General features: G+C 36.9%; 2 protein-coding genes across 11 annotated transcripts; one reads left to right on the forward strand and one right to left on the reverse strand.

The window, feature by feature from the left end:
* Nucleotides 1-1,355: 1,355 nt before the first annotated feature.
* On the forward strand, nucleotides 1,356-11,584 carry LOC112192098 (potassium channel SKOR). Of its 5 annotated transcripts, XM_024331662.2 has the most exons (14): nucleotides 1,356-1,551; nucleotides 1,809-2,092; nucleotides 4,727-4,951; nucleotides 5,060-5,123; nucleotides 5,334-5,673; nucleotides 5,958-6,253; nucleotides 6,781-6,861; nucleotides 7,294-7,392; nucleotides 8,416-8,637; nucleotides 8,767-8,949; nucleotides 9,817-9,892; nucleotides 9,981-10,275; nucleotides 10,610-10,731; nucleotides 11,282-11,584. In XM_024331662.2, exons 2-14 carry the CDS (start codon nucleotides 1,824-1,826, stop codon nucleotides 11,527-11,529), a joined length of 2,520 nt encoding a protein of 839 aa, XP_024187430.1. In that variant the 5' UTR covers nucleotides 1,356-1,551; nucleotides 1,809-1,823; the 3' UTR covers nucleotides 11,530-11,584. The 5 variants fall into 5 exon arrangements, with proteins under 5 accessions (XP_024187430.1, XP_024187428.1, XP_040372408.1 ...); XM_024331660.2 differs by lacking the exon at nucleotides 1,356-1,551 and having other exon boundaries at nucleotides 1,648-2,092; XM_040516474.1 differs by lacking the exons at nucleotides 1,356-1,551; nucleotides 1,809-2,092 and adding an exon at nucleotides 4,102-4,400.
* Nucleotides 11,585-12,148: 564 nt separating this feature from the next.
* Nucleotides 12,149-18,239, reverse strand: LOC112192099 (exosome complex component RRP45A). 6 transcript variants are annotated; one of them, XR_002933355.2, is made up of 11 exons: nucleotides 17,814-18,238; nucleotides 17,632-17,727; nucleotides 17,442-17,556; nucleotides 17,230-17,310; nucleotides 16,915-17,103; nucleotides 15,853-16,142; nucleotides 14,824-14,882; nucleotides 13,010-13,254; nucleotides 12,511-12,589; nucleotides 12,350-12,438; nucleotides 12,149-12,259 (listed from the first exon to the last, which is right to left on the reverse strand). XR_002933355.2 is itself a non-coding variant. In XM_024331667.2 (9 exons), exons 1-8 carry the CDS (start codon nucleotides 18,158-18,160, stop codon nucleotides 13,031-13,033), a joined length of 1,401 nt encoding a protein of 466 aa, XP_024187435.1. In that variant the 5' UTR covers nucleotides 18,161-18,238; the 3' UTR covers nucleotides 12,203-12,580; nucleotides 13,010-13,030. The 6 variants fall into 6 exon arrangements, 2 of the variants coding, with proteins under 2 accessions (XP_024187435.1, XP_024187434.1); XR_002933352.2 differs by having other exon boundaries at nucleotides 12,350-12,589; XR_002933354.2 differs by having other exon boundaries at nucleotides 12,203-12,438; nucleotides 12,511-12,580; nucleotides 17,814-18,239.
* Between the last annotated feature and the right edge of the window lie 5,847 nt (nucleotides 18,240-24,086).

Here is a 24,086-nt window from a genome sequence, read left to right on the forward strand (position 1 = left end):
AATTAAATATCTACAAGTAGTCTTTACAATCATTTAGAATCAGACTAACCCGAGAATTATCCTCCACATGGTGATTGAGGGCAGCCACTATAATGGAGCAGTCACTTCCATCCTAGATGTATCGGTAGAAGCAAGCCCTGACGACAGGCCTCTGAGAAGTCTCTGGGAAGTCTAGCTAGATATAATTGTAAAACATTAACTTAAATGCCACGAGTTTTAGAGGTCACATCTTATTTATATGCCAACCAACCTTGTATTAGATTAATTGAACTCTTCCAGACCAACAGATAATGTCGATCCTTGTGTACTATATATATAGGCCATTTTGCCTTAGAACATAGGATGCTTCATAACCAAGCAAATGGGAAATTGTGGGTATATTTAGCTTAGCAAAACGTGATATATTTTGCTTAATTTGTGATCTTTCCACATGGTACGTAATTCATTTTTGTCCTTGGCCATGTCCGTCTTACGTGATAATCCAATTAATATACAAAACCCTAAATCTAACGCGATCATCTATATATTTTCATCCAAGTTGGCAAGTTCCAAGGTCATAATTGCATTTTAATTTTCTATATATTTTCATCCAAGTTCCAAGGTCACAATTGCATTTTAATTTACTCCAAAAGAAAAAAGAATAAAATAAATCAGCTACTACCGACCCAGCCGCCAGCAAGCAGGAACCATCTTACGTTTCCTGTTAATAAAAACACAATATCTATTAGTACCTACCTGTACCTAATTAATTGATTTTATAAAGATCCCATTTAGCAAGATTTGTATCCTGTTTAGGCAAAATTCATATTTTGTTGAAAATAGTAAAAGTGTAAAATTACATCAGCGTACTTGGTTTTTGAATTGTGCGCATTTTTTTTAACTTAGTATAATTTGAATTTGGGACTCTGTTACTTTATTATTAACCTTTTTTGTCTTTCATCGTTTCCGCTAATATTAAAAATTATGCTTTCACTGTAATCAAGAATTAATTTGTGTATACTCTCATGGATGGGTAGTATGTCCACCAATGACTCAGGTGTCTTTCCCTTCCTTAACTTAAAATACGAAATTCCTCTGGACAACTCAAGACATTGTACTCATTATATTTTATTCGATCCTATGATCATAGTTGGTTTAATAAAAACAAATAATGAAAGAATATTGATTGGTTATTGCCTTAATGGGCGCAGCGGCTAAAGATGCGGTACACGTTGCGTTTGTAGCTAGCACACCAAAAACAGATAAAAAAGAAAAAATAAAAAAAGAAATGCTGGAAATACGTCAGCGCGTGATGGATAGTGAGAGCTGTATATATAGGACAATTCCGTAACAGAAGGAACAGTAATGTAATCGCCAAACAGAGTTTTGAGGGCTTTAGTGTTGTTGATGAGTGAAACCAGTGCGCGCACAGAATTGAGGTTTTCGAGAATCCACTCTTAACTTGTGGCTCTCTCTCTGTCTCTTTTTCCAAATTCCAAGTTGCACCGTGATATTTCGACGTTGATCTTTATCGTCTTCCTCAGCAAATAGCCAGGGTTTCCGTGAATAAAGGTACCTTTAAGCTTTCGCTCTGTCTCTCTCTCTCTCTCTCTCTCTATATATATATATATATATATATATATGATACGTAGCTAGCTAGGTTGGACTATATCATACCCAACCATTCATGATCATGGATAAGCCTAATCTAGCAAACTAGCTTAGCTTCTTGGATCACCTGCTGTTCATTCATCACGTTTTCGATTTCGATTTCAATATATATTGTGAGTTAGAAGGTGTTAGATAAAATGCGTGGGTATTATAAACAGAAGAAGAAGGGCAAAATGTCGAGGAGAGTAGTGGAGGACGAGGACGTGGACGAGGTTGGGGATGATGAGGAGGAAGAGAACGAGTATGAGGTGCAGGATCTGCGGGACAGGATCAAGTCGTCACGGGGAAGCAGATTCAATCTGATATCGAACGATTTGGGGCTGGATGGATCGTCGACGTCGACAACTCGGAGGAGAATGAGGAACTACCTGAGCCGAGAGAGCGTCATCACTGGCGTCAAAGGCCTCTCCAAGGGCATCGGCGTTATTCATCCAGACAACAGGTACCCTTTTCACTGCTCTTATACCTCCTTCAACCTTTTTTTTTGGTTAATTTAAGCGAAAAAAGAAACAAAATTAATTAAATTAAAGAGGCCGGATCCGATATTTTTTTGGTTTTTATTGACTCTAGTCACTCTACAACTGCGGGAAGCTAAAACGCCATAGACCGTTGGACACTTGGGATTATTGGATTTGGCTTTTGGATGATGAGGGTCGCAATCTTTTATTTTTATTTTTATGACAAGGGTCGCAATCTTTGTGTCTTTCAAACTTATTGATTAGTATAGGTGGAGATGATAATACTGGATGATATTGATCGTTGCATTATTTAGTATTAATCACGCCACACCACTATCACTAGTAAATTAAAACTTCACAGTTCCACATGACAACAAATATAGGTTTGGTGGAAATTAAACACTAGGAGTTAACTTAAGCAGTGAAGAGTAGACATTGAATTATAATTAAAATAATTATATTATTATATAAGATAGCGATGATCGATTTTCAGTGTTAAAAAAATAGATCATTTGACCTCTCTATGGGTTGAATATGAGTGCTTATCATGGAATGACTTGTGAAGTTTTAATTTGGGATTTTGGATGGGTGGCGTCATATCATTATCAAATAATTAAGATGGATCGGCAAATATATGAAATGAACGACCAGGCTTTGTTGTGATTGTTACAGCTGCATGCATTGCACAATGCAACTGCATATCTGTATTGTACAGGACACGCCATCTGACTCGATCGTACAGCTAGCAATTTCTCTGCTTCGCTTGCATGTGCAACTCAATGCCTACTTTTCCTTTCCCTCGTGTCAATCTGAATCCAGAAATCCCTAGCAAAGGGGCGCAATACTTTTCTTTGAGGTGACTAGATAGCTCACCACGTACGCAAATTTTTAATATTAAAACATTGATATTTCGCAATGAGGTTTTGAAAAGAAAGATTTTAACTGGGTAGGCCGATCTACCACGTTGCAAGATTGCCTCTTAAATTTTAAGAAGTGACGGGAAGAATAAATCAAGTGGGAAAAACCGGTCATAGAGCCACTCCTACCAGCGAGAGGGATGAAATCACCTTTCCAACATTTTTATCCCTTTCAATATGACTAATCCATAAAGATTAAAAAAATGAAACAAAAGATTAAGAACTCGCTGAGAAGGCATTAAGCTGAGAAGGAATTTTTTTTTTTTTTTGGTAAGCAAGCTGAGAAGGTATTGGGTTAAACAACTTGCCCAATGGATCTATATGACGCGTTAATCAAAAATCGCCACATGGAGTAGTTTTTAAAAAGTAAGAGTGCTTTATCCTTTTTATGTGAAAAACATAAATATTTAGTTCATTTACTTACTTATGTGTCATATTTCTATTAGCTGTTCGGACAAATTTAGATTGGCTTACTTATTATTGTTGAGATTATAGATTCCATGTGAAAAAAAAATGAGGACATTGCATATGAATTTATGAGGATTTTGACCACAGTAATGATTGATTTAGGATGTGACCCCTAAATATTTTATCAACTATGACCTCGTGGTAAATCATTTCATATGGAAAGTTTGATTAAAAGACAAAAAAAAAAAAAAAAAAAAGGCTAAAACCTTATCCAACAATCACTTTGTAGAATAATACCATTTATACGTATAATAATTATAGAAAGTGAATTTATTTATACAAAATTCTCTCTTTGATATTTCTTAATTATATGGTTCATCATAGGATTGAGTTGATCACATAGTTAGTAGTTATCTATATCAACGTGTATGAGTCAACGTTTTGATCTTTTCTTGAGGAAAGCCGTCTAAACACAATCAAATCGAGATTTCTTTTTACCCCACAATTTAAATCCATTTTCTTTTCCTTGTTATTAAATTTTTTTTGGCACCATAAACAAATATTAGAAGTGAATTACGCACCCCGGTTGGCCTTACTATATATGATGGTGGATGAAGAATGTGCCAAGGATAAGCGTAGAGTGACATCTTGAGCTCATCTGCAACATAGTCCAATTATCCCTGTCATTTAGTTTAGGCATCAAGGTTGTGTAGTTAGTCAAAGTTGAAAAACTTGAAACTCAAAGATAGAAAATGCTGCAGATACGAATTTGCCAGCCAAAAGAAAAATTCCATCAAGGAAACAACGATGTGGATTACTTTGAAAAGTAGAGCAAATTGACCGGCTCAAAGCTCAACCGAGCTAATTATCAATGTGGATCAAATTTAGCCCAAATCCTACTCATTCCATTTATGAACATTCGTTGAATGAGGAAAAAACTTGTGCACGGGTTGATATATATCAAACTGTACGTATTAAGTCTATACAATCTCAGACCTATTATTATCCTTTATTCTCTGATTGTCTTCACCCATGTAAATCATCGTTTCGAGATAATTTTTGTAAAACTCAACAAAATCAAAAAGTTATATAGTCAACCAAAATATCAAGAAATGGAGGGTTTCTTCTATGTAGTTTAGACGGTAGAATCGTCGGTTTCGGGCAGAAGTAACACGACAGGGGTGCGTACCGTGTACGTGTGAAATATATAAAAACGTGGATTTTGCTTGGGTTCGTATTTTGTCTCTGATATTCAGATCAGTGGGTGCTAACATGTTGGAGGAAATAATGCAGGTGGTATCGGGTATGGACGAAAGTGATACTAGTATGGGCAATCTACTCGTCCTTCTTCACACCATTCGAGTTCGGGTTTTTCAGGGGTTTGGAAGAGAGACTCTTTATCCTAGACATCGTGGGTCAAGTAGCTTTCCTCGTCGACATTATTCTGCACTTCTTCCTCGCCTACAGGGACAGCCAGACCTATCGAATGGTCCATAAGCGCAACCTCATTGCTCTCCGGTTTGTTTCTTCCATCTTCTTCCCAGATTAATGTCAAGTATATATAGCTTGTTCGATTCTTATGCATGTATACCACAATTTGATGGGTTCATGGCTTTTGCTTTGTAGGTATTTGAAATCTAGTTTCATCGTTGACTTGCTTGGTTGCATGCCTTGGGATAATATCTACAAGGTACGAACTACCATTTCTAATTCCTTTTCCTCTCGTGTTTATTTATATGGAGTGTCATGGGCTATTGCATTTGCATTTTTCCTTTTTCAGTCTTGTGCTGCCTGGATGCATGTAAACTTGTAATGGATTGGCAACTCTATGCAAATGATAATCAAATTGTACCTTTAACATGCTGTTGCTCATCTACTCACCTTTCTACTTTTTGAACAGGCTTGTGGGAGAAGAGAGGAAGTGAGGTACCTTCTATGGATAAGGTTGAGTCGGGTGCGCAAAGTCACTAAGTTTTTCCGAGACCTTGAGAAGGATATTCGGATTAGTTATGAGTTTACCAGGATTGCAAAGCTTCTGGTTGTTGAGCTCTATTGCACACATACAGCAGCCTGCATCTTTTACTACTTGGCCACCACCTTGCCTCCTGTAGAAGAGGGGTACACATGGATTGGAAGTTTGAAGTTGGGTGACTACAGTTATTCAAACTTCAGAGATATCGATCTGTGGAAGCGCTATACAACATCTTTATATTTTGCCATTGTAACCATGGCTACTGTTGGTAAGTTACTTCTTCTTTTTTTTCTTTTTTTTTTCTGTTATGATTTCACCCATAATTTTTACCTTCATTTGACTCTCATTCTCTTATCTTTGATAATCCTACTGAAAAAGAACTATAAACCTTCAAGGCATATGTGGACATATACTTAACTATAATGTTATCCATATAATATTATCCATGTCTCATTCAGAATTGTTGACAAATATATTTAAAGTACTATCTTGATTTGCACTTATCAGTTGATAATTTTGAGTAATGAGTGAAGAACACTATTTCTGCCACAGGATACGGAGATATACATGCAGTAAACCTGAGGGAAATGATCTTCATAATGGCTTATGTTTCTTTTGACATGGTTCTTGGGGCTTATTTGATTGGTAACATGACAGCCTTAATTGTAAAAGGATCAAAGACAGAAAAGTTCAGGGATAAAATGACAGATCTTATCAAATATATGAACAGAAATAGACTTGGTAAGGATATCCGTAATCAGATCAAAGGCCACTTGCGTTTGCAGTATGAGAGTAGCTACACGGAGGCTGCTGTTCTCCAGGACATCCCTGCTTCAATTCGCGCTAAGGTAACATACTTATGAGAGTCCTGTGAGTGTCTTCATATTCTCGACTTAATTAGAATAGAATCCTTAAAATATTTCAACTATGTGCATGTTCTGCAGTTATTATAATTACATGCTTCCCATCCTGGGTCCATCTGTGTTCTTTTTTACCTCTTTTGTTTTAATATTTATTTTTTATCCTTCTATTTCCTTGAAAGAATATAGGTTTGCTAACAAAGACCTATCACTATTTCTCTAGGGTGTGAGCGCCGCTACAAGTGTTCTTGCTTATTGCATGTTTCGTGTTTTAAGTTTTTAGTTGAGAATAATATCCTTATTTGTCTTATATTATTTGTATGTTAATGGCATAGATACGTCCATAATGGAGCTGTAGGCTGCAAAAGTACTTATACACATATAAATTAGGATCTAACTTTCATTTCAAATTATATGCATTATGCAGACTACTGCATAACATAGGGTTGTTGGTTAGTTGAGCTTTTCTTTTGAGAGATTTCTGTATCATCATTTTTTTTTCTTTTTCATTGCAGATTTCACAAACCTTATATTTTCCAAACATTGTAAATGTTCCTCTCTTCAAGGGATGCTCAACGGAATTCATCAATCAGATTGTATGTCCTTTTTTTTCTTTCATTTACATAATAAATGTTCAAATGAAAAATGATATTTGTACAAAGTTGAATTTGTTTGTAGGCTAGCTGGTAGTTCATCATAGACAATGAAAATCAAATTAAATTGGTAATTGTAATTATGGAAACATTGTAAATAGTGTTTACTATCTTGCATGGAAATGACTTTGACTTAGAACCTTATTTCAAAGTCAATAACAAATGTATTAAGTGTGTACTGTAATGTCCCTGTTTGTGGGTCATGCCAATTAGTCCACCTTAAAGAAGCACCTGGTGGTGTAATTGTGTCAAACATTCAGGAGTTTTCATGTGTAACGCCACATATAACGTCAAATAAAATCTTCCTTGGTTCATGGATATCTTTGCATAATGTGTACTAATGAATTTGGTATTCTTATTCTTTTCATTCTGCAGGTTACTAAGCTACATGAGGAATTTTTTCTTCCAGGAGAAGTGATAATGGAACCTGGAAATGTGGTAGATCAAGTTTATTTTGTCTGTCATGGTGTACTGGTACGTTTTCAGTTTCTAGATTCACTGGTGGATCCAATTTAATTAGTTCAGTAAACTTATGTCAGTTTGCTTTTGAATTGATTTCTGGGTTTGCCTACATTGCCTTCATGTTGGTTCATTAAGTCGACCAGTTCCACATAGTGGTAGACTGGCTGCAATCAGTGGTAGGCTAGCTCAGCCTGGTCTCTAGCTAGTTTATGCTTTCATGGATCTTGTCTACTGTTGTAGGGGGCTGGTCTACTATTGATGTACGGAAACGTTAGTGTACTGTAAACATTTCCCTGATTGTTTTACCCCCAAAAGTTTAATTTATTTTCAAGGGTTTACCAAACAACTAAATTTTTATTTATTTATTTATTTTTGTTATTTTAAAAACCTGGCTTTCGAAAACCATCCCCACTGCATCAGCCTTCTTGGGTTTTCCTTCCTCCTTTTAGTTTCTTAAAGATTTCTGCTGATATTATTGAGTTCAACTACTTGCTGCTGACACATAAAAAGACACTTTTTCAGTTTATGCATAAATATAATGTTAGCACACCATAGATTCTAGTTACATGTATAGATTGGTTGGCCTTGGTGATATGAACTTTTAAGAACATGCAATAACTGAGGTATCACGAGTCCTCTGATGTTGCCAGGAGATCACCCCTTTTCGTTTGAAAGTCTCTTTCCTTCTTGCATTTTCCAATATATTTGGATCTTGCATTTTATTTCTCCTAAGAGCCAACATGGAATGTGGTTTGTGATGCTTTCAACAAACGGATGCCTATCTGTAAATCTATAAAATGATTGAAGGAATTCTCTTTCTCAATTTTTAGTGGATTGTATCCTTATCGCTTCAAACTATTTCAATAGTAGATCTAAGACTAAAGATCCTACCATAGCATGGTCACAGCAGTAAAAAGGATAGTATGTAATACTATTTCATTATCTTTTTCTATTGTAATTTGATATTTTGATCACATTGCACAATCATCTGACCTACATGGCCCCTCTGATATGATCAAAGCTATTCTTGTACAGGAGGAGGTGGGTTTAGGCGAAGATGGATCAGAAGAAACAGTTTCGCTTTTGCAACCCAACAGCTCATTTGGACAAGTCTCCATCCTTTGCAACATTCCCCAACCTTATACAGTTAGGGTATGTGAACTGTGCAGGCTTCTGCGACTGGATAAACAATCATTTACAAGTATCCTTGACATATACTTTTATGATGGGCGGAAAATCTTGAACAACCTTCTAGAGGTTTGTTCTCTATATCTAATTGACATATATATATATATATATATATATATATATATATATATTCTGTTTTCTGAGTAAAGTTGAGTATATTTGTAGTGGGTGTCAATCATATGGCTGAAATTTTTACAGGGTAAAGGACCTCATATCAAGCAACTAGAATCAGACATTACTTTCCATATTGGAAAGCAAGAAGCTGAACTTGCTTTGAAGGTGAATAGTGCTGCTTATCATGGAGATCTGCATCAGCTAAAATGTTTGATCCGAGCTGGAGCTGATCCCAACAAGACAGATTATGATGGAAGGTCACCCTTGGTATGAAACGTTTCATGAATTTCAGATGACACACACACATATATACATATAGATTTAATGTATGTACACACACACACACCCCACACACATACATATAGATTTAATATATTTAGCTATTGAATTCCTTCCTAAAGACAGACAAGTAATTGGGGATAGCTGTACTTTTGAACAGACTAGTAAGTACAGAAAACTGAGCCAAAACTGATAGCTGAAAGTTAAATCCTAAAATTTAAGTCCTGAAAAGCAAACTGCAACTTAAAGCATAGACCATGTCAGGAAATGGACTTAAAACAAATTCTCAACATTGAGCACGCTATTGAAAGCACCCACAGTGCGATTATCTGCCCCTGAGGAAATTTAAATAGTCATGTATATTCAATCTTTGTGTGCTGTATTTTTAAACAAATTATTAAGGGTCAATTCAAAATTGGTAAAAAAAAAAAAAATGAACATATGATCCTGTTATACTAGGCTCAAGCCGGCATGTTCATTTTGCATGAGCTTCATGCTGACAAAGCCATTAGAAGGCTCTAGCATACACCCAATTTGTATGATCAGGATTGTTACTCCTACAGGGAAGTATTTATTCTAGTCAGCTCTAATAGTTGAAGTTCATGATTTTTAAAGTTCTAAACATGGACAAAATTGCTCATCCTAGCAAGAAAAGTCAACAGCTATAGCTTTAGGAGGGATTAAGGACTGTATTTAACAAGACTTGCAAGATGTGGACCTTATAATGTAGTTGTAAAAAACATGTCTATAGATTAAAAAAAGCGGCTAAAGACTTGGGGCCAATTTGCAATTATCTAGAAATATTTACAAGGGAGATGCCTTTTGTCTGAAAGGAGTCTTATTTCTTCTCTACAGCATCTTGCTGCATTACGAGGGCATGAAGATATTACACTTTTCCTTATTCAGGAAGGAGTAGACATCAATATCAATGGTAAATATATGATAAAATATATAATGTTGTTTTCCTTGTATGCTCTTATTTGTAACCCAATAGTTTGATGTGGGTTTGTTTTTCATAGACAATTTTGGGAACACACCCTTACTTGAAGCCATCAAGAATGGTCATGATCGAGTTTCTTCTCTACTTATAAAAGAAGGGGCCTCCTTGAAGATAGAGAATGCTGGTAGTTTTTTATGTTCAGCAATAGCAAAGGGGGATTCAGATTTCCTTAAAAAGTTATTGTCAAATGGCATTGATCCGAACTCCAAGGGTTATGATCAACGGACCCCACTGCATATAGCTGCCTCAGAAGGACTATATTTGATGGCAAAGTTGCTGTTAGAAGCTGGGGCAAACGTTTTCTCAAAGGACAGGTAAACTTCTAATAACCATTTCTTTTCGATGTCAATAGATACATATGTCAACTTTTCTTATGATTAGTATTCTTTTGCAAAATACATAGCTTAACTACACCATTTGAGATTATAATGTTATCTGGATCAGGTTAAGCAACATCATTTTAGCATGTCACTTAATAGTTTCATTCAACTTTTCTTCCCACCCTTGGTTTTTGCATGCATCTGTCTGTGCTTGCTCCATGCCTATCAGAATAAGAAAGAAGGAGGCAGTTATAAACAATATGATATAGTACTGTCTGTGCTTGCTCTATGCCTCCAACAACCTTATGATTGTTTGGTTACCCTGCAGGTGGGGAAACACCCCACTAGATGAAGGTCGGATGTGTGGGAACAAGAATTTGATTAGATTACTGGAAGAAGCAAAGGATGCTCAGTTGTCGGAATTCCCATACCGTGCTCAAGAAATTGCAGGTACTTGAGATAATTCTTTTATAATCTCTTTGCTACATTAAATGGAACCTAGATTAGATTTATTGACCTGGAGGCAAGCCAAACTGCTATCAAAAGGTTCATTTTGTTTTTTTATTTTTTTCTTCAAAAAGGTTTGAAATAACAAGAGCCACAAATCCGAGTCTAATTGCAGTAAGGTGTTACTTTTGTAATCACCAATTCTGAAACCAAGGGGTGCCAATGTGGGATTGAACCATGTCTAGTTTTGGCAAAAGAAGTAATATCTGCAGACGACCTGACTGGATTTAACAGTGGAAATTTTTACCGTCTTACTGGGTCTAGGAAACAAGTCAAGGCATTTTCAGAAGTAGGAGTTTAGGTGAAGTCTTTTTTTCATAATGCCTCCAAGTGCAGTCCCAACTTTAGAATAGTGTTTCCATTTTCAGTTGAACGAGGAAACATATTACAGGATCAGAGCAACTTGCTTCCCTTACTATGAACAACTTAACAATTAGTGCTCAACTTACTTGTCACCGGTCTGTTGATACTAAATTACTGTTGCAACTTGCAGATAAAATGCATCCGAAGAAATGCACAGTGTTTCCATTCCACCCATGGGATAGCAAAGAACACAGAAAACCTGGAATAGTGTTATGGGTCCCTGCCACTATTGAAAAGCTTATCAACACAGCGTCGGAGAAACTAGAATTTGAAGGTGGTATGTGTATATTATCTGAAGATGCAGGTAAAATTCTTGATGTAGGCTTGATAAATGATGGTCAGAAGCTGTATTTAGTCACCGAGACGCATTTGAAATAAACGTTGTGACCATTATTAATTGCCATATAGTCCTCGTACCATCTTTGTCCACAAACAGAACCAACTTGAATTGTAGGAGGGAAAGATTTTAGGCACAACAGGACAACACGAGTTAGTCGGTGAGATGTGATATGTTAGTTATCTAAAAGTCATGTAGAGATCAGGAGCTACATTTCCACTAGTACATGGATGGATGGGTGGGAATAAAAAGAAAAAAGGATAACATGTGTTGAATTATAATCGAGGATCGATTAACGACCTGTGTAATATAAACACTATCTTAGGATTTCTGATCTACAAAGAAGAAAAACTTTCCCTTCCAAGTGGTTGTCTCTTCACTCTACGGACGTAGTGGGCGTCATGAAAGCCGCTGAACCTTGAGTTAAAGTTTTCAATTACACCAGATCAACAAAAAAAAAAGTTTTCAATTACATTTTCGGTTCCAAATTATGTACCTTCTGATTTTATCGTGCCGTTAAAAGAATAGATGGAATTATTTCTATATAAAAAAAATAGATGGAATTTTTTTGCCTCGACAAAAAGAAAACAACGATAAATAAAAATGTCTGTGATGACTGTGTCGAGCCCTTTAATAAAATTACGTGTTGGCTAAGCAAAATAAAAAATAAAAATTCTAAGCTATAACCTTACCATTGCATAAATATTGGCAATCACATGAATATTGGTAATCACATAAAAATAAAAGGAATTAAAGGAAATTATCATTTTCCTGTCAAAAACAAAATTTGAGCAACTATGTTAGCATTTTCATGTACAATTTGCATTGCACAACTGAAAGGGTAAACAAATAAAAATATACCAATCCTCTGCAAACTGTGAACTGGCGAGTCAACCCAAACTGCACTAGAAGCAAATTCAGGAGCTTTGACCAACAGTGAGAACAGATTTCTGGGTAGAAGTCATCTAGTCAAGCCATGCCTTGAATGTAGACAATCATCTATCATATCTCAAATGACTCACCGTAGCATAAATCTGCAGTTGTACGGGCTTGAACTAGTTTTGCCATGAGTTCCAGGCATAATAGCAGTACCTGAAGTATCTGCCAGGTGACATGATGAGAAAACAACGCAATAAAGTTCCATACAGTTTCATTTATGCAAGTAGGGCTAAGAAGAAAGAAGCTGGTTATAGTACCAATAAACAAGATGTTCCTCGCGACTATCATAATGACATGAGAAAAACCAAATAGTCATAATGCTTGACAGTTGCACTTGATTTGAAAGGCTGAAGTATATGACTCCACTTATAATAAAATAAGAAACATTTTTCAAACACTGATTTCAGAATAATAAAGTGACTGTCTTTGCTTAGGAGAGTGATTCTTCTTTTTCTTTTGGTTAAATTTTGTTTTCAGAAATTTAGTTAACTGCATGTTGAAGGCATAGTACCACCAGGTAAAAAGAAAATAAAATAAAAATATATAGCCATAGAAGTGCATGGAAACAGAATGACCCCATACATGCCATGAGCAGAAGTTCATCTAGCTAGGACCAGAAGAGGAGTGACTCTTTCTCCTGGATTTCCTGTTCTTCGCCTTTACAGCATCCTTTAGGGTTTTCTCTCCATTTGCTCGTTCGGCAGATTCAGCTTCCCTAAGGGGTGAAGTCTTTGGATTGTTATTTTCAGGAGCATCCTCTGGCTTGGCTTCACTTCTTGTTTCCTCACCTTTTGAGTCCTTTTGTTTCTCAATAGGCATTTGCATACCTGCATATGTACATGACATGAGCTCATCTGTGAATGCATGCATGAGTGAATAATAGTTTTCTCCGCTACCTCGTTATGACACACACACACACACGGACGGTATGCTGCAAGGGTATTTGACATATGATACTTTGTTACGAAAATATTATTTTAATATGCTCACTACAAATAAATTTCTTCCGTAATAATATGTCGGTCATTTGAGATTATGCAATTTTCCATGACTGACACATTAGCACCAGAATGTTGTCATCATGGTATTTGTGGAGGGCACACAGTGCTTCACCATCCCATTCCATATAGAGTTGATTCTTACATCACCCCGTCATATGAATGCAAAACTTAACGCATTTTGACAAACTATGTGTTACTTACCCATGCATTTTCTTTTATCTATGAGAGACAGCACTTTAAATGACACAAAAAAGAGAAAATAAAATAGGACAAGGTATACACTGAAATATGTAACAAACTTTAACCATAAAAAAAAATAGATGAAGTATTTAAGGGACAGAAATAAAACACAGAACACAGGAAACTGAAATACAGCAGCTTAGTAATAACTATCTCTAATTTCTGAAGAAACTGATGCCCTAAGCAATGCAACTATCCAATTCCATCCCAAAAGTGATCTATCTTCTTCCCTGTAGCTCCACAAAGATAAATCCCATTCCATTTCATCCACTCCACCCAAAAGATTGCCAAGACAGCACATCCGCCCAGCACCATTACCGTCTTCCTTCCTCCAAGAAACCAACTCTCACATGATAAGGGAACATGAACATTTTAATACACATTAGACTCCACAACAATTTCTGCCACAACATGGCCTTTTACACATCACACACCATTTTGGTGAGAGACACCAAGAAGACCGTCTCCTCTGAACCAAATGACAGATATTCATCCTCCCATCAACAATAGTTAAAGCTAGCGCTTTACCTTAAGAGGCACTTACCCATACAATGATCATCTATTATTTCAAAACAGAGGAACCTTCTACCTGTACTGTTCAATCCGGCAACCTGAATTTCACATTCTTTTTAATACCAAAACTTACAATCTTTAGAGGACAGGAACTCTAGTAAAGAGCTAGGGCACGAATATGGCCTTTTACACTTCCCACACTATTCCTACTAATCGTAATTGTCAAAGCTGTGCGGTTACACTATTTTCCCAACAATAACAGTCAGATAGGAAAATAATTTACTTTCTGATTATGTTAGTAAACTAATACCACAGCAAGTCATGAGACCATTTTTTTTCTTTTTGGCTTCTGAAATTCGACATTCAGGATATCGCAGAGATATATCTGGGGGTGTGGGAAGGACCAGACCAAGAGAAATTCTCTCTTCCTTTTTTTTTGGCTATATTAACCAGACATGCAATGCACAATGTTAAGAGTTAACTCAGACATGAAATCTATCCACTTTTCACAAGGACGAGCACCAAAATGAGCAAGATATAATTTAAATTATTCATAAAAGTTATTGAACATAATAGTCAAAAGAATCAGCAGAACGTAAATCATCAGTTCAGTTACTCTTATCAATGATGTAAAATATGTACCTTGGGAAGCTAGAGAAGCTTTCAAGGAATCTGAATCAACACCCACAGAGTAAGGATCCCTGAGATAAAGGGAAACGAATACGTGTTAGAAAGATGTGTGATAAATCAGTACTAAGATACAGAACTCCATCTCTCTCTCTCTCTCTCTCAATGGCATGGTTCAATAATATATTCACCGAATTTATCTTATATAAATGTTCAATATAATCCAAGTAGAGTATCCACATTTGACTTTCAGAACTCTAAGAACAGACAATTTCTAAACCTATGAAAGGTTTAATAATATCACACACGGTAAATTGCTCATCATATTATAAAAACAAGAAATGATTTAGTTCATTGGCTTGACCTCATGCGACAATTTTAATTATTAATTATGAGTAGTTCTACAGAGATACATGAAATAAAGAATCCCATTCTTTTAAGACAAATGAAACCCAAGGGTTAATATAGAGATATCCAGCCCAACAGGTATTAATTATGAGGCTTCTTTATCCCAAGTACTGGTCTCGACTGGAGAACCTAGCATATACCCAAGTGCAGGCAGCTATCTCCAGGCTCTATTTCTTGTTTCAAAATAGAGTTATTCCTAGACTCTAATTATTATCCCATATTTCAAAGTTTATTGCTCTAGAAAAGAAATCATTAAATATCAGACCTTGGCTTTCATTACACTTTACACTTCTATTACAACATAGATTGTATACTTAAATGTTAACTTTTGACCTCTTTGGGATCAGAAATAAGTCTGCCCTGATGAAGATGAATAATAAGTCATCCACTTCTTCTACTTCAAGAAAAATGGATTGCTATTAAATTTGCTATTTTTGTTCTTCTAAGGTAATAAGTGAACAATCTAAATCCTTAATAAATAAATAAAATTAAAATTAAAAAAAAATTAAGAAGAAGAAGAGGAGCAAAAAGTATGCCAGTATACAGACACGAACACTAGCAAACGGACTGAAGAATGCCCTCAATTACTGATGGTCAGGGAAAGATACTGAGAAGCACGGTCCTAAAGAACCATACCAACTTGAGGGGCCTCCAATGAAATTCTTTGTATCCTCATTACTCCTGTTAGTTTGCGTTTTGTCTGACAATTTAGTTTCACTTTCAACATCCCTGCTTTGCTTGGCAATGCCTTCCTCACACTCCTGCTTTATTCTCTGCACATGATGCCCTGAAAATTCATCAACTCTCATCTGGTCAACAGAGGAGTTCTGTTTCAGCCCTATGTCAGAAGCACCTCTATCTACATCCCTGGGAGTAGAATGACGCTTGATCTTCAGTAATGCTCTTTTTGTGTTATATGAATCAACCTACATTTCAGACCACAAGATAAAGAAAGAGAAAATAGAATCAACCTACTTTCAGATCACAAGGAAAAAAAAAAAAATCGACCTATGTTTTATTTCTTGTATAAAGAATAAGAATGCAGCCGAAACATGATAAGACTGACTAACACAACCAATTAATGCTTTTCCACATGAACTAAGATATGAGCTTTATATCCAGTGGTGTGTGAGATCCAAACCAAAACAAAACGACTAATCCAATCCAAATTCAATTGGATCTTATATTGGATTGGATGCTAATTTTGAAAATCCAATTGAACTGTATTCGACATGTTTTGCTGACTTTGCTTTGTTCATTATTTTCTACATATTGTAAGGAGTTATCAATCTTCTGTAAACCTTATGGTTGAGGCAAAGAAAATATGAATGTTACGTTTGATTGAACTAAAACATGACAAATCCAATTATAATTGAACTGGATACAGATCCTTGAAAAATAGGTAGCTTGGGGCTGATGCACACCCCTACTTATATCCAAATGTCCGATTCAAACACACTATTTTGTATATTCAGACTTTTTTGACAGACCTTGCCAAAAACTATTAAGGACAAAGGGCAATGATATGTTATTAAGAGAAACTAGTCTGGCATTTTCCTTCAAGGCTTCAACTGTCAAACAGATTTGGGATACAAATTCATCATACTTCTAGAACAATATTTGAAAGGTTACCATCTGTTTCAGGCGAAAAGGGAGCTCAATTACAAAAATTCTATTTCAAAAAGGCTGATACCTCACCTCTTTCTTTATCATATCTGAGATGGCACCAGCCTTGGCAGCAGCAATTCGCAAACATTGCATTATAACACCCTGCAAGATGGCCTCCCCTCCAGCCTTCTGAATGGCACAAACATCACCATTAGAATTAAGTGTAGCGGTCATTCGTCCCCCCATAACAGCCTCTTCATGGTGGGTTGGATCTATAACCTATGAAGCATCAAAATCAAGTTAGACAGAGAATTCACCGTTGCAGCTAAGCAGTGCACAAATATACATTACTTAGACATACAAAACTGCTTATTTTTTTATTGGTGTAACAGATGAATTGCTTACCACACTGCTCTCATAACTGAAGAATGCAAACGTTACTGCAATAGGGAGATGATGTACTATTAGATGAAGTGGCTCTCTCTCCTGTCAATACAATGCACACGAGATTAATTAGTTAACTCTACTACCCCTTTAGTTTCTGTTTACTCCTGTTAAATCTTGTACATATGACCAAAGGTGTGCTTAATTATCAAAAGAAAGAAAGAGGAGCTAACCTCGGGTGGATGTATGATGACTTCCTGACCGTTTTCTCCCCCTAATGAGCACTCAGGCCTCCGGAACGTCAACAAACCAGCCAGTGCAGCAATATTAGCAGCATCAATAAGATTCCTGCCACAGCAAAGTTGCAATTCAACGTCCTAATTTATTTAAAAAAATAAAAAATAAAAAAAAAAGAGCTTTTACCCTCCATTATCTAGAATGTGGAGATCAACACGAATAGCCCATACTAATTTCCCAGAGAGAATACAAAGCGACTCTGTATCAACTGCCCGGCTCTCCCTGCAAATTTGAACATTGAATTTTCAAGCATTAGCTTATATGGCTGAAAATCAATGCTACTAGTAAAAGTAAGCTGATGATTTGACCTGAGACCGCGGTCAATAACGCGGCCGAGCTCGACGGCGGACTCGCCGGGGCGGCCAGGCTCAAAGGAAGGGTCGGCCATGGGAGAGAACTCGGTGAAGATGGAGAGGGTGCCGTCGTTGGGCCTGTCCCGGTAGGGCTGGACGAGCTGGGCCGTGACGAAGGCCATCACATGAGTTTGGCCGAGGTGGACCTCCGCGGAGCCCTCGTCCTTCCCGAACTTGATTTCGAGCTTACGGTAGTCGAAGGGACGCCGGCCGTCGATTCGGAGCCCCGACTCCAATGCCGTCTCGATGAACTTCTTCTCGTTCACCGTCATCCGCCACGTGTTCGCCATTCTCTGCTCCATTCCTTCCTTCGCCACCAAACCCCAATTGCTTTGCTGCTTTCTTCGGTCTTTTAGACGAAGCAGGGGTTTTGTTTCTGTCTAGGGTTTTAGGGGGCCAAGACGACTACAACGACGTCGTTGGCTCTAATTTTTGACCTTTTCTTTTCGACCGTTGGATGGATAGCCAAGATCAATGTCGTTATCTTCACCTCTATTTATCTTGTTCAATTTCTCGTGCCTTGGACACCAAGGAAGTCCTCATGGTTTTGTTTTTTTTTTAAATGGAATGAGGCATTACCCTAGTCGGGTGCCTCCATCATATTTACTATTACTATATACTGCTAGATAGCTTGCCCTGGCGGCCTGGCGTTGCCACGGGTCTTACGATTAGCATGATAGTCTGATCGCTTTTGCTAGATAGTATCAACGCTTTGGGTGCTTAATTTAACTGTTGTAGTGTATATTACTTTGGTTGCATTGATGAAGAAATAAAATGAATTGTAAAATTGCAAAAGTTAACAATCATCACAAAAGGCGTTCCAGGAACAACACATCTTGGAAAGCAGTACATAGGAGGTCATACCTACGTCCTTTTAGTACTGTACTTTTTCTATTAGATAATTTGCATTATCGTAACATACAATTCATATATGTCGGAAGGAAAGATGATAAACATTAGTCAAGTCCAAAAGTATAGTTCTCTCGGTTACAGAACATAACAATATGGAAGTCCATCCGATATGAATGCATAGAATATAGTGGTTATCTTCTACCTTTTGGATCTATAAATTATGACCAAATGCACCTTATTCCCCAGGACCAAACAAAATTTCTTTACAAAAGTGATCTCCTTGAGAAATACAAAGGTGGGTGTTATATTACTTGCATTTTGAAACACTCCCCACATGAGCCTCAAATCCTCTGAAACCCTTGAAAATCCATAAATATGGCTTCCAAAACATATAAAAAAAGGCAGACCAACACAATACACAAAGAGCAAAATTCTACTTGCTCTTATTTTAAAGCACCATTTTCGCACTTTGTTTTCCCAGCTCTCTGCTTGCTTGAACCTCCAAAAAACCCAGCTAAATAACAAAGCCTATAGTGGAGCAAGAATCAGCTCTGTGTTCCTCACGGGATTCCCTGCAATAACAATAATGAAGCAAAGTAAACATTATTGTGGGTTAAAGCTTTGGAATCTCTGAACAAATGGGATATTTTATGGGGCCATAAAATGGAGCACAAAACACCCAAGTTTCTTGTTCAAGTGATATTATCCTTTGTCGTTTGACAATCAAAGAGGGTCCCATTGTTTGATTTTGTTGATTCTTTAACTATTGTCCTTCCCAGTTTTTCCTTCCAATATCTTGGTGAAGTGGCCTATGTCTGTCATAGGATTTTGCAAGATGACCATAAAAGAAGAGGAAAGCGGACAACATTCTAAAGACTTAAACCATAATTTATAAACTTAACCACTCAATTTCATATTATTTGGTATTCGAAATCAGCAAAGGGCAATGTAGATTGAGAATAATACAGTTAGGAAAATCTTAGCACACTAACATTGGCAACATGTAAACTCCACTCCGGGATAAAATACGGCTACGACAAAAAAATCAATGTTTTTGCTCCGCACTTGTCGAAAAGGAAGTTTTAGTATTTGAAGAAGAGTAAACCGCTCGGTTCCCATGTTCCATCCGGCGACACGTCTTTCGGAAGTCGTCGTCGGACGGGTAGGTAGTATTTCCCAATCCACCGGTCAAGGAAACCCAGAATGGTGGAGTTCAGGCTTGGACGAGGACGAATGTTGGTGGAGGTATATCACTCTGCAACCGACGAATCGTTTGCTACAGCCGCCGTCAAGGAAACCCGGGGGAGACTGGGATGGTCAATCAAGGAGGCGCTCTTGCAGCATCACTCAATCGGAGGCGATCCGGCAACAATTGCTGACTGAATACTCCCTTGACATCATTGGTGATCCGATTCATTGGCACGGTGATTTGCTAATTACGGTGCTGTGGTTCTTGAGCACGTCAGCGACAGTGAGGATCGAGCATGGCGTGGTCCCGCCAGTGGTTCCGGCCGAGCTTCATCGTCCATCGTTGGTGGCCGTACTTCCATCCCGTAGGGGACATGAGTTGTGGACCTACTTTGGGTCGTGGGCCTGTCCAAAGTTGTGGGCTTGTCCAGGGCCGTGGGCCTTTCTTCATTCCTTGGGCCTCTGCTTGTGGTGGGCTTATAGTATGTATTATTTTGTTTTGTTATTTTGTTTCAAGTTTAGGTGTATTTATGTACAATAAATTCCTGCCAACTCTTGGTAAGGTCATGTGGGCTTTGTATTAGGCTACATACTCAGTATGCCTTGTTTGGCCTAGCGAGCCGGCATATCTTGGATTGGGTGCAATCTCCTAGTGGCAGGATGAAATGTTGGGTCGGCAGATTCATGTCTAGTCGTCAGCATATTAGGAAAGCTATTTTATTGGCTCTATGGCACTGCTTTAACTTTCCGATATGCCACCATTATTGTAAAGCAAATGGAGTAGTCTATGTAACACTCTTTGCTATTGGGTGCATGTTCGAATTCATGGTATTTGTGGAGACTCCTGTTATTATTCAGGAGATCTTCTTGAGGTGTATTGTAATATGGGGTTTAGGCATTACATCCCCCCTTTGTATTCATCTGTTTCATTAATGAAGGCTTGATGGCAGCCGCACCAGCACTTATTTCAAAAAAAAAAAAAAAACATTGGCAACATGTGAACATAAGTTACATAACAAATTTATGCAAATAATAGTGTCATCGTTCTTTTCTCGGAAGAATTTAGTGTAAGACACTTCTTTGTTTCGGGAAGAATAACCATAAATTAGAGATAGCCCAAGCTAATCAAGAATGAAACCATAACAAACCATTGTAGGTGCTACATCTGTCTTGTAAGAAAATCATACCTTAACTTCCCCTGTGCATGCTTCCAGATATTAGTAGGCACTCTTGCACTTTGTATCTTTCTTTATTAGGCAGCTACATGATTTTCATCATCACCATTGTCAGCAAGCCTCTCCTTAATTCTCATCTTGAATGTGTTTAATATAGAAGAAAAATGACAGATTCAAACAAAATGACTTTAAACATAACAATCGTGCTACTTTAAAAAAAGAAAAAAAGAAAAAAAAGATAGAATCATTAACAGCACCTTCTTATTTTGAAATCAATACTATCCAAGATAGAATCATCATTAACTAAGGCAGCACCTTGTTTTGAAATTAATACTATCCAAATTGGTGTGATTGATCTAAAATTTGACATATGGAGACCTTGATATCCAAAGATTTGAAAGTTGACTGGCAGCTTTCATTTTGTTCCTGGATTCCATGAGCAAAGCATAAGATATGTAAAACTCAGATTGTCTTTCTAATTTCATTTTATTAACCAAACACAATAAGTTAAAAAGAAAAAAGGGAAAGCACCAATTGGGGATCCAAGAGTGATAACAAAACATGAAATCCTCTAGATGCAGCGACGTAAACACTAAATTCAAGCATTAACCCAGTTAAAATATCCAATTGGGGTTTGTATATATGATACATATAAATTGTGAGATCACACATTTGCATAACAAAATTTCAGTGATTAAATTTCTTTCTACAACTATCAAACACAAATATTATCCCTTAGAAAGAAGCCGATTCTTTGGAAGTAGCTTTGATGCTTTCGGAGGAAGAGCCACATGTCTGTATAGCAAACATTTTAGGTTAATTCAAGCATTAAAGAAATAAAAATTAAATGAGGAATAAGAAGGAATGGAAAGGAATAAACTAAGATGGTTCAAAACCAGGACAGTCACAATTTGTCTTCTTCTCCTACCTTGAGTCGGTTAGAGTTGCTTCTTCCTCCATCAAAATTGAGACTGGCAATACTTACCAATGAAATGGAAATCAATCCGGAAATTTCTGTTTGTGTGTTGGGAAAACACTAAAATCCCAGAAGAGATATGATGAAACAGAAGCTCAAGATTTACCGTCGTTTTATCAGTGTGTCGGTCTTGATGACAAACTGTGTAAACAGATGCCTCCTGAAGAAACAAAGACCTGGCTATTTTGGTTATATACGCAGGTGATGGCAAGCTGTAAATTGGTGCAAGAGAAGGATAAAGTTGTAATCCCATAAACGTAAACCGGCCGACAATAAATTGAGTGCAAAGAAGTATACATATGTATTGACATCAAATTGCTTAGGAAAAGCTGAATTTAAGTGATGTCATCACTGAAAGTATTTGCAGAATAATGAAATCTTTGAATACAGTTGGTGAATTTGTTAGACGACGAAGTTCTTTTGAGTCAAAGCAATTGAAACTACGGTGGAGAGTGAAATACCTATGAATTGCAATATTTTTTTTTACTTTACTTTAATCAAGTTGTGCTGACCGTTAACATATATTAGAAGCAATAGAAAAATCTATTTGCGCTAGCTAACACATAATATTTAGAGAAAATTTCAGCCCATGTCTCAAAATTATGCTGTCAAGACCAATTTGATATCAAAATTCTCAAAAGTATCAATATATACTTCCGTCAAAAATATCTAATGGCGCTGTTTGTTTGCTGACGTGGCAAACATGTGGGCCTCCCAAAAAAGTGAAATGAACAATTTACCCTTTTTTTTTTGTTAATTCATTTTTTTCTTTTCATTTCTTTTTCTTCTTCTTATTCTTCTGGGATTTTCTGGCTTCTGCTTCTTTTTCAACCTCAATCCTCTTCTTCTTCTCTCTCCTCCTGCGCCCAAACCATCACCAACGCTGCCATCATCCTCTCCAATTCCTACTACAAATCCATGTTCTTCACACTCAACTGTTAACGAACAGACCCAAAACGAAAGTTGGGTGGGTATCAAATTGGCCTTACCAGTATAGTTTGGGAACTGACTGAATTTTTCTCTACTATTTACTATGCACTAAACATGAGTGCACTTTGATCATAAAAAAGGGTGTTTCTAAATGTATCCAGCAAAAATCTAAGTACACCCAGCAACTTCTTTTAAATTAAAAATATATAAATAAATTTGACTAATTTCCGATTATGCCCCATCGCTAAACATTTACCCATAATTTTTTTTTCCAACATCTTATACCTAGGAAAACGTCATGTCATAAACTGTTCTAGGTTGTTTTGCGTGGGGAGAGAAGTATGTCAGTTTTGTCACTGCCACAGTGAGGCAGCCGAGCACAGTGAAATGGGGTCAATGGTGTTCTTCTTTTCCACTTGTCCACAGCCACCAAGACGATCCCAAGTCCCAACAACCTCATTTCCAAGCATTGTGCTTAAAGCTCAAATTTGATCAACAAAAATGAAACCCAGAATCAAATCAATCAATACAATTCTGGGTAGTTAGTTTCTTCTTCTCTCTATGGGCTACTAATATTCATTGAATATTAGTTCTTGATTTTGGATAGGGACAACAAATCTATTCCATGAGATGAGGCTTATTAAATAGGAGTAAAACAAGTGTAGTGCAGAGTAAGTAACTGATTTCCACATTTCTTAACTCTTGAAAAAGTTCTTTTGCTTTAATTATAAATTAATTGAAAATCAGTTTAACCAAAAACAATTAGCATGTAGAATTGCTCCAGTCACCCATTCCTACCAGAATCATGTATCTCGAAACCCATAATTGGTATGGGTTCTAACTGATCAGAAGAGAAAGATGTTGCTGGGTGTGTTTTTGAGGACATTATTTTGAAAGGTGAGGGTATTTTGGGAAATTTTACTGGGTTAAACTAAATAATATTCAATACGGTACACTTAGAAATTTTATTAGGTACATTTAGAAAGATTCTAAAAAAAAAAATAATAATAAAAAATGTGAACTGTTCCCGACTGTTCATAAGGGAGAGAAAGGACGATTTTGTCCTCACTTTATCTTCTTTTACGCCTGCATATGCCATTGGTGTCT

The sequence above is a fragment of the Rosa chinensis genome, chromosome 3, assembly GCF_002994745.2.
Source record: "Rosa chinensis cultivar Old Blush chromosome 3, RchiOBHm-V2, whole genome shotgun sequence".
NCBI lineage: Eukaryota > Viridiplantae > Streptophyta > Magnoliopsida > Rosales > Rosaceae > Rosa > Rosa chinensis.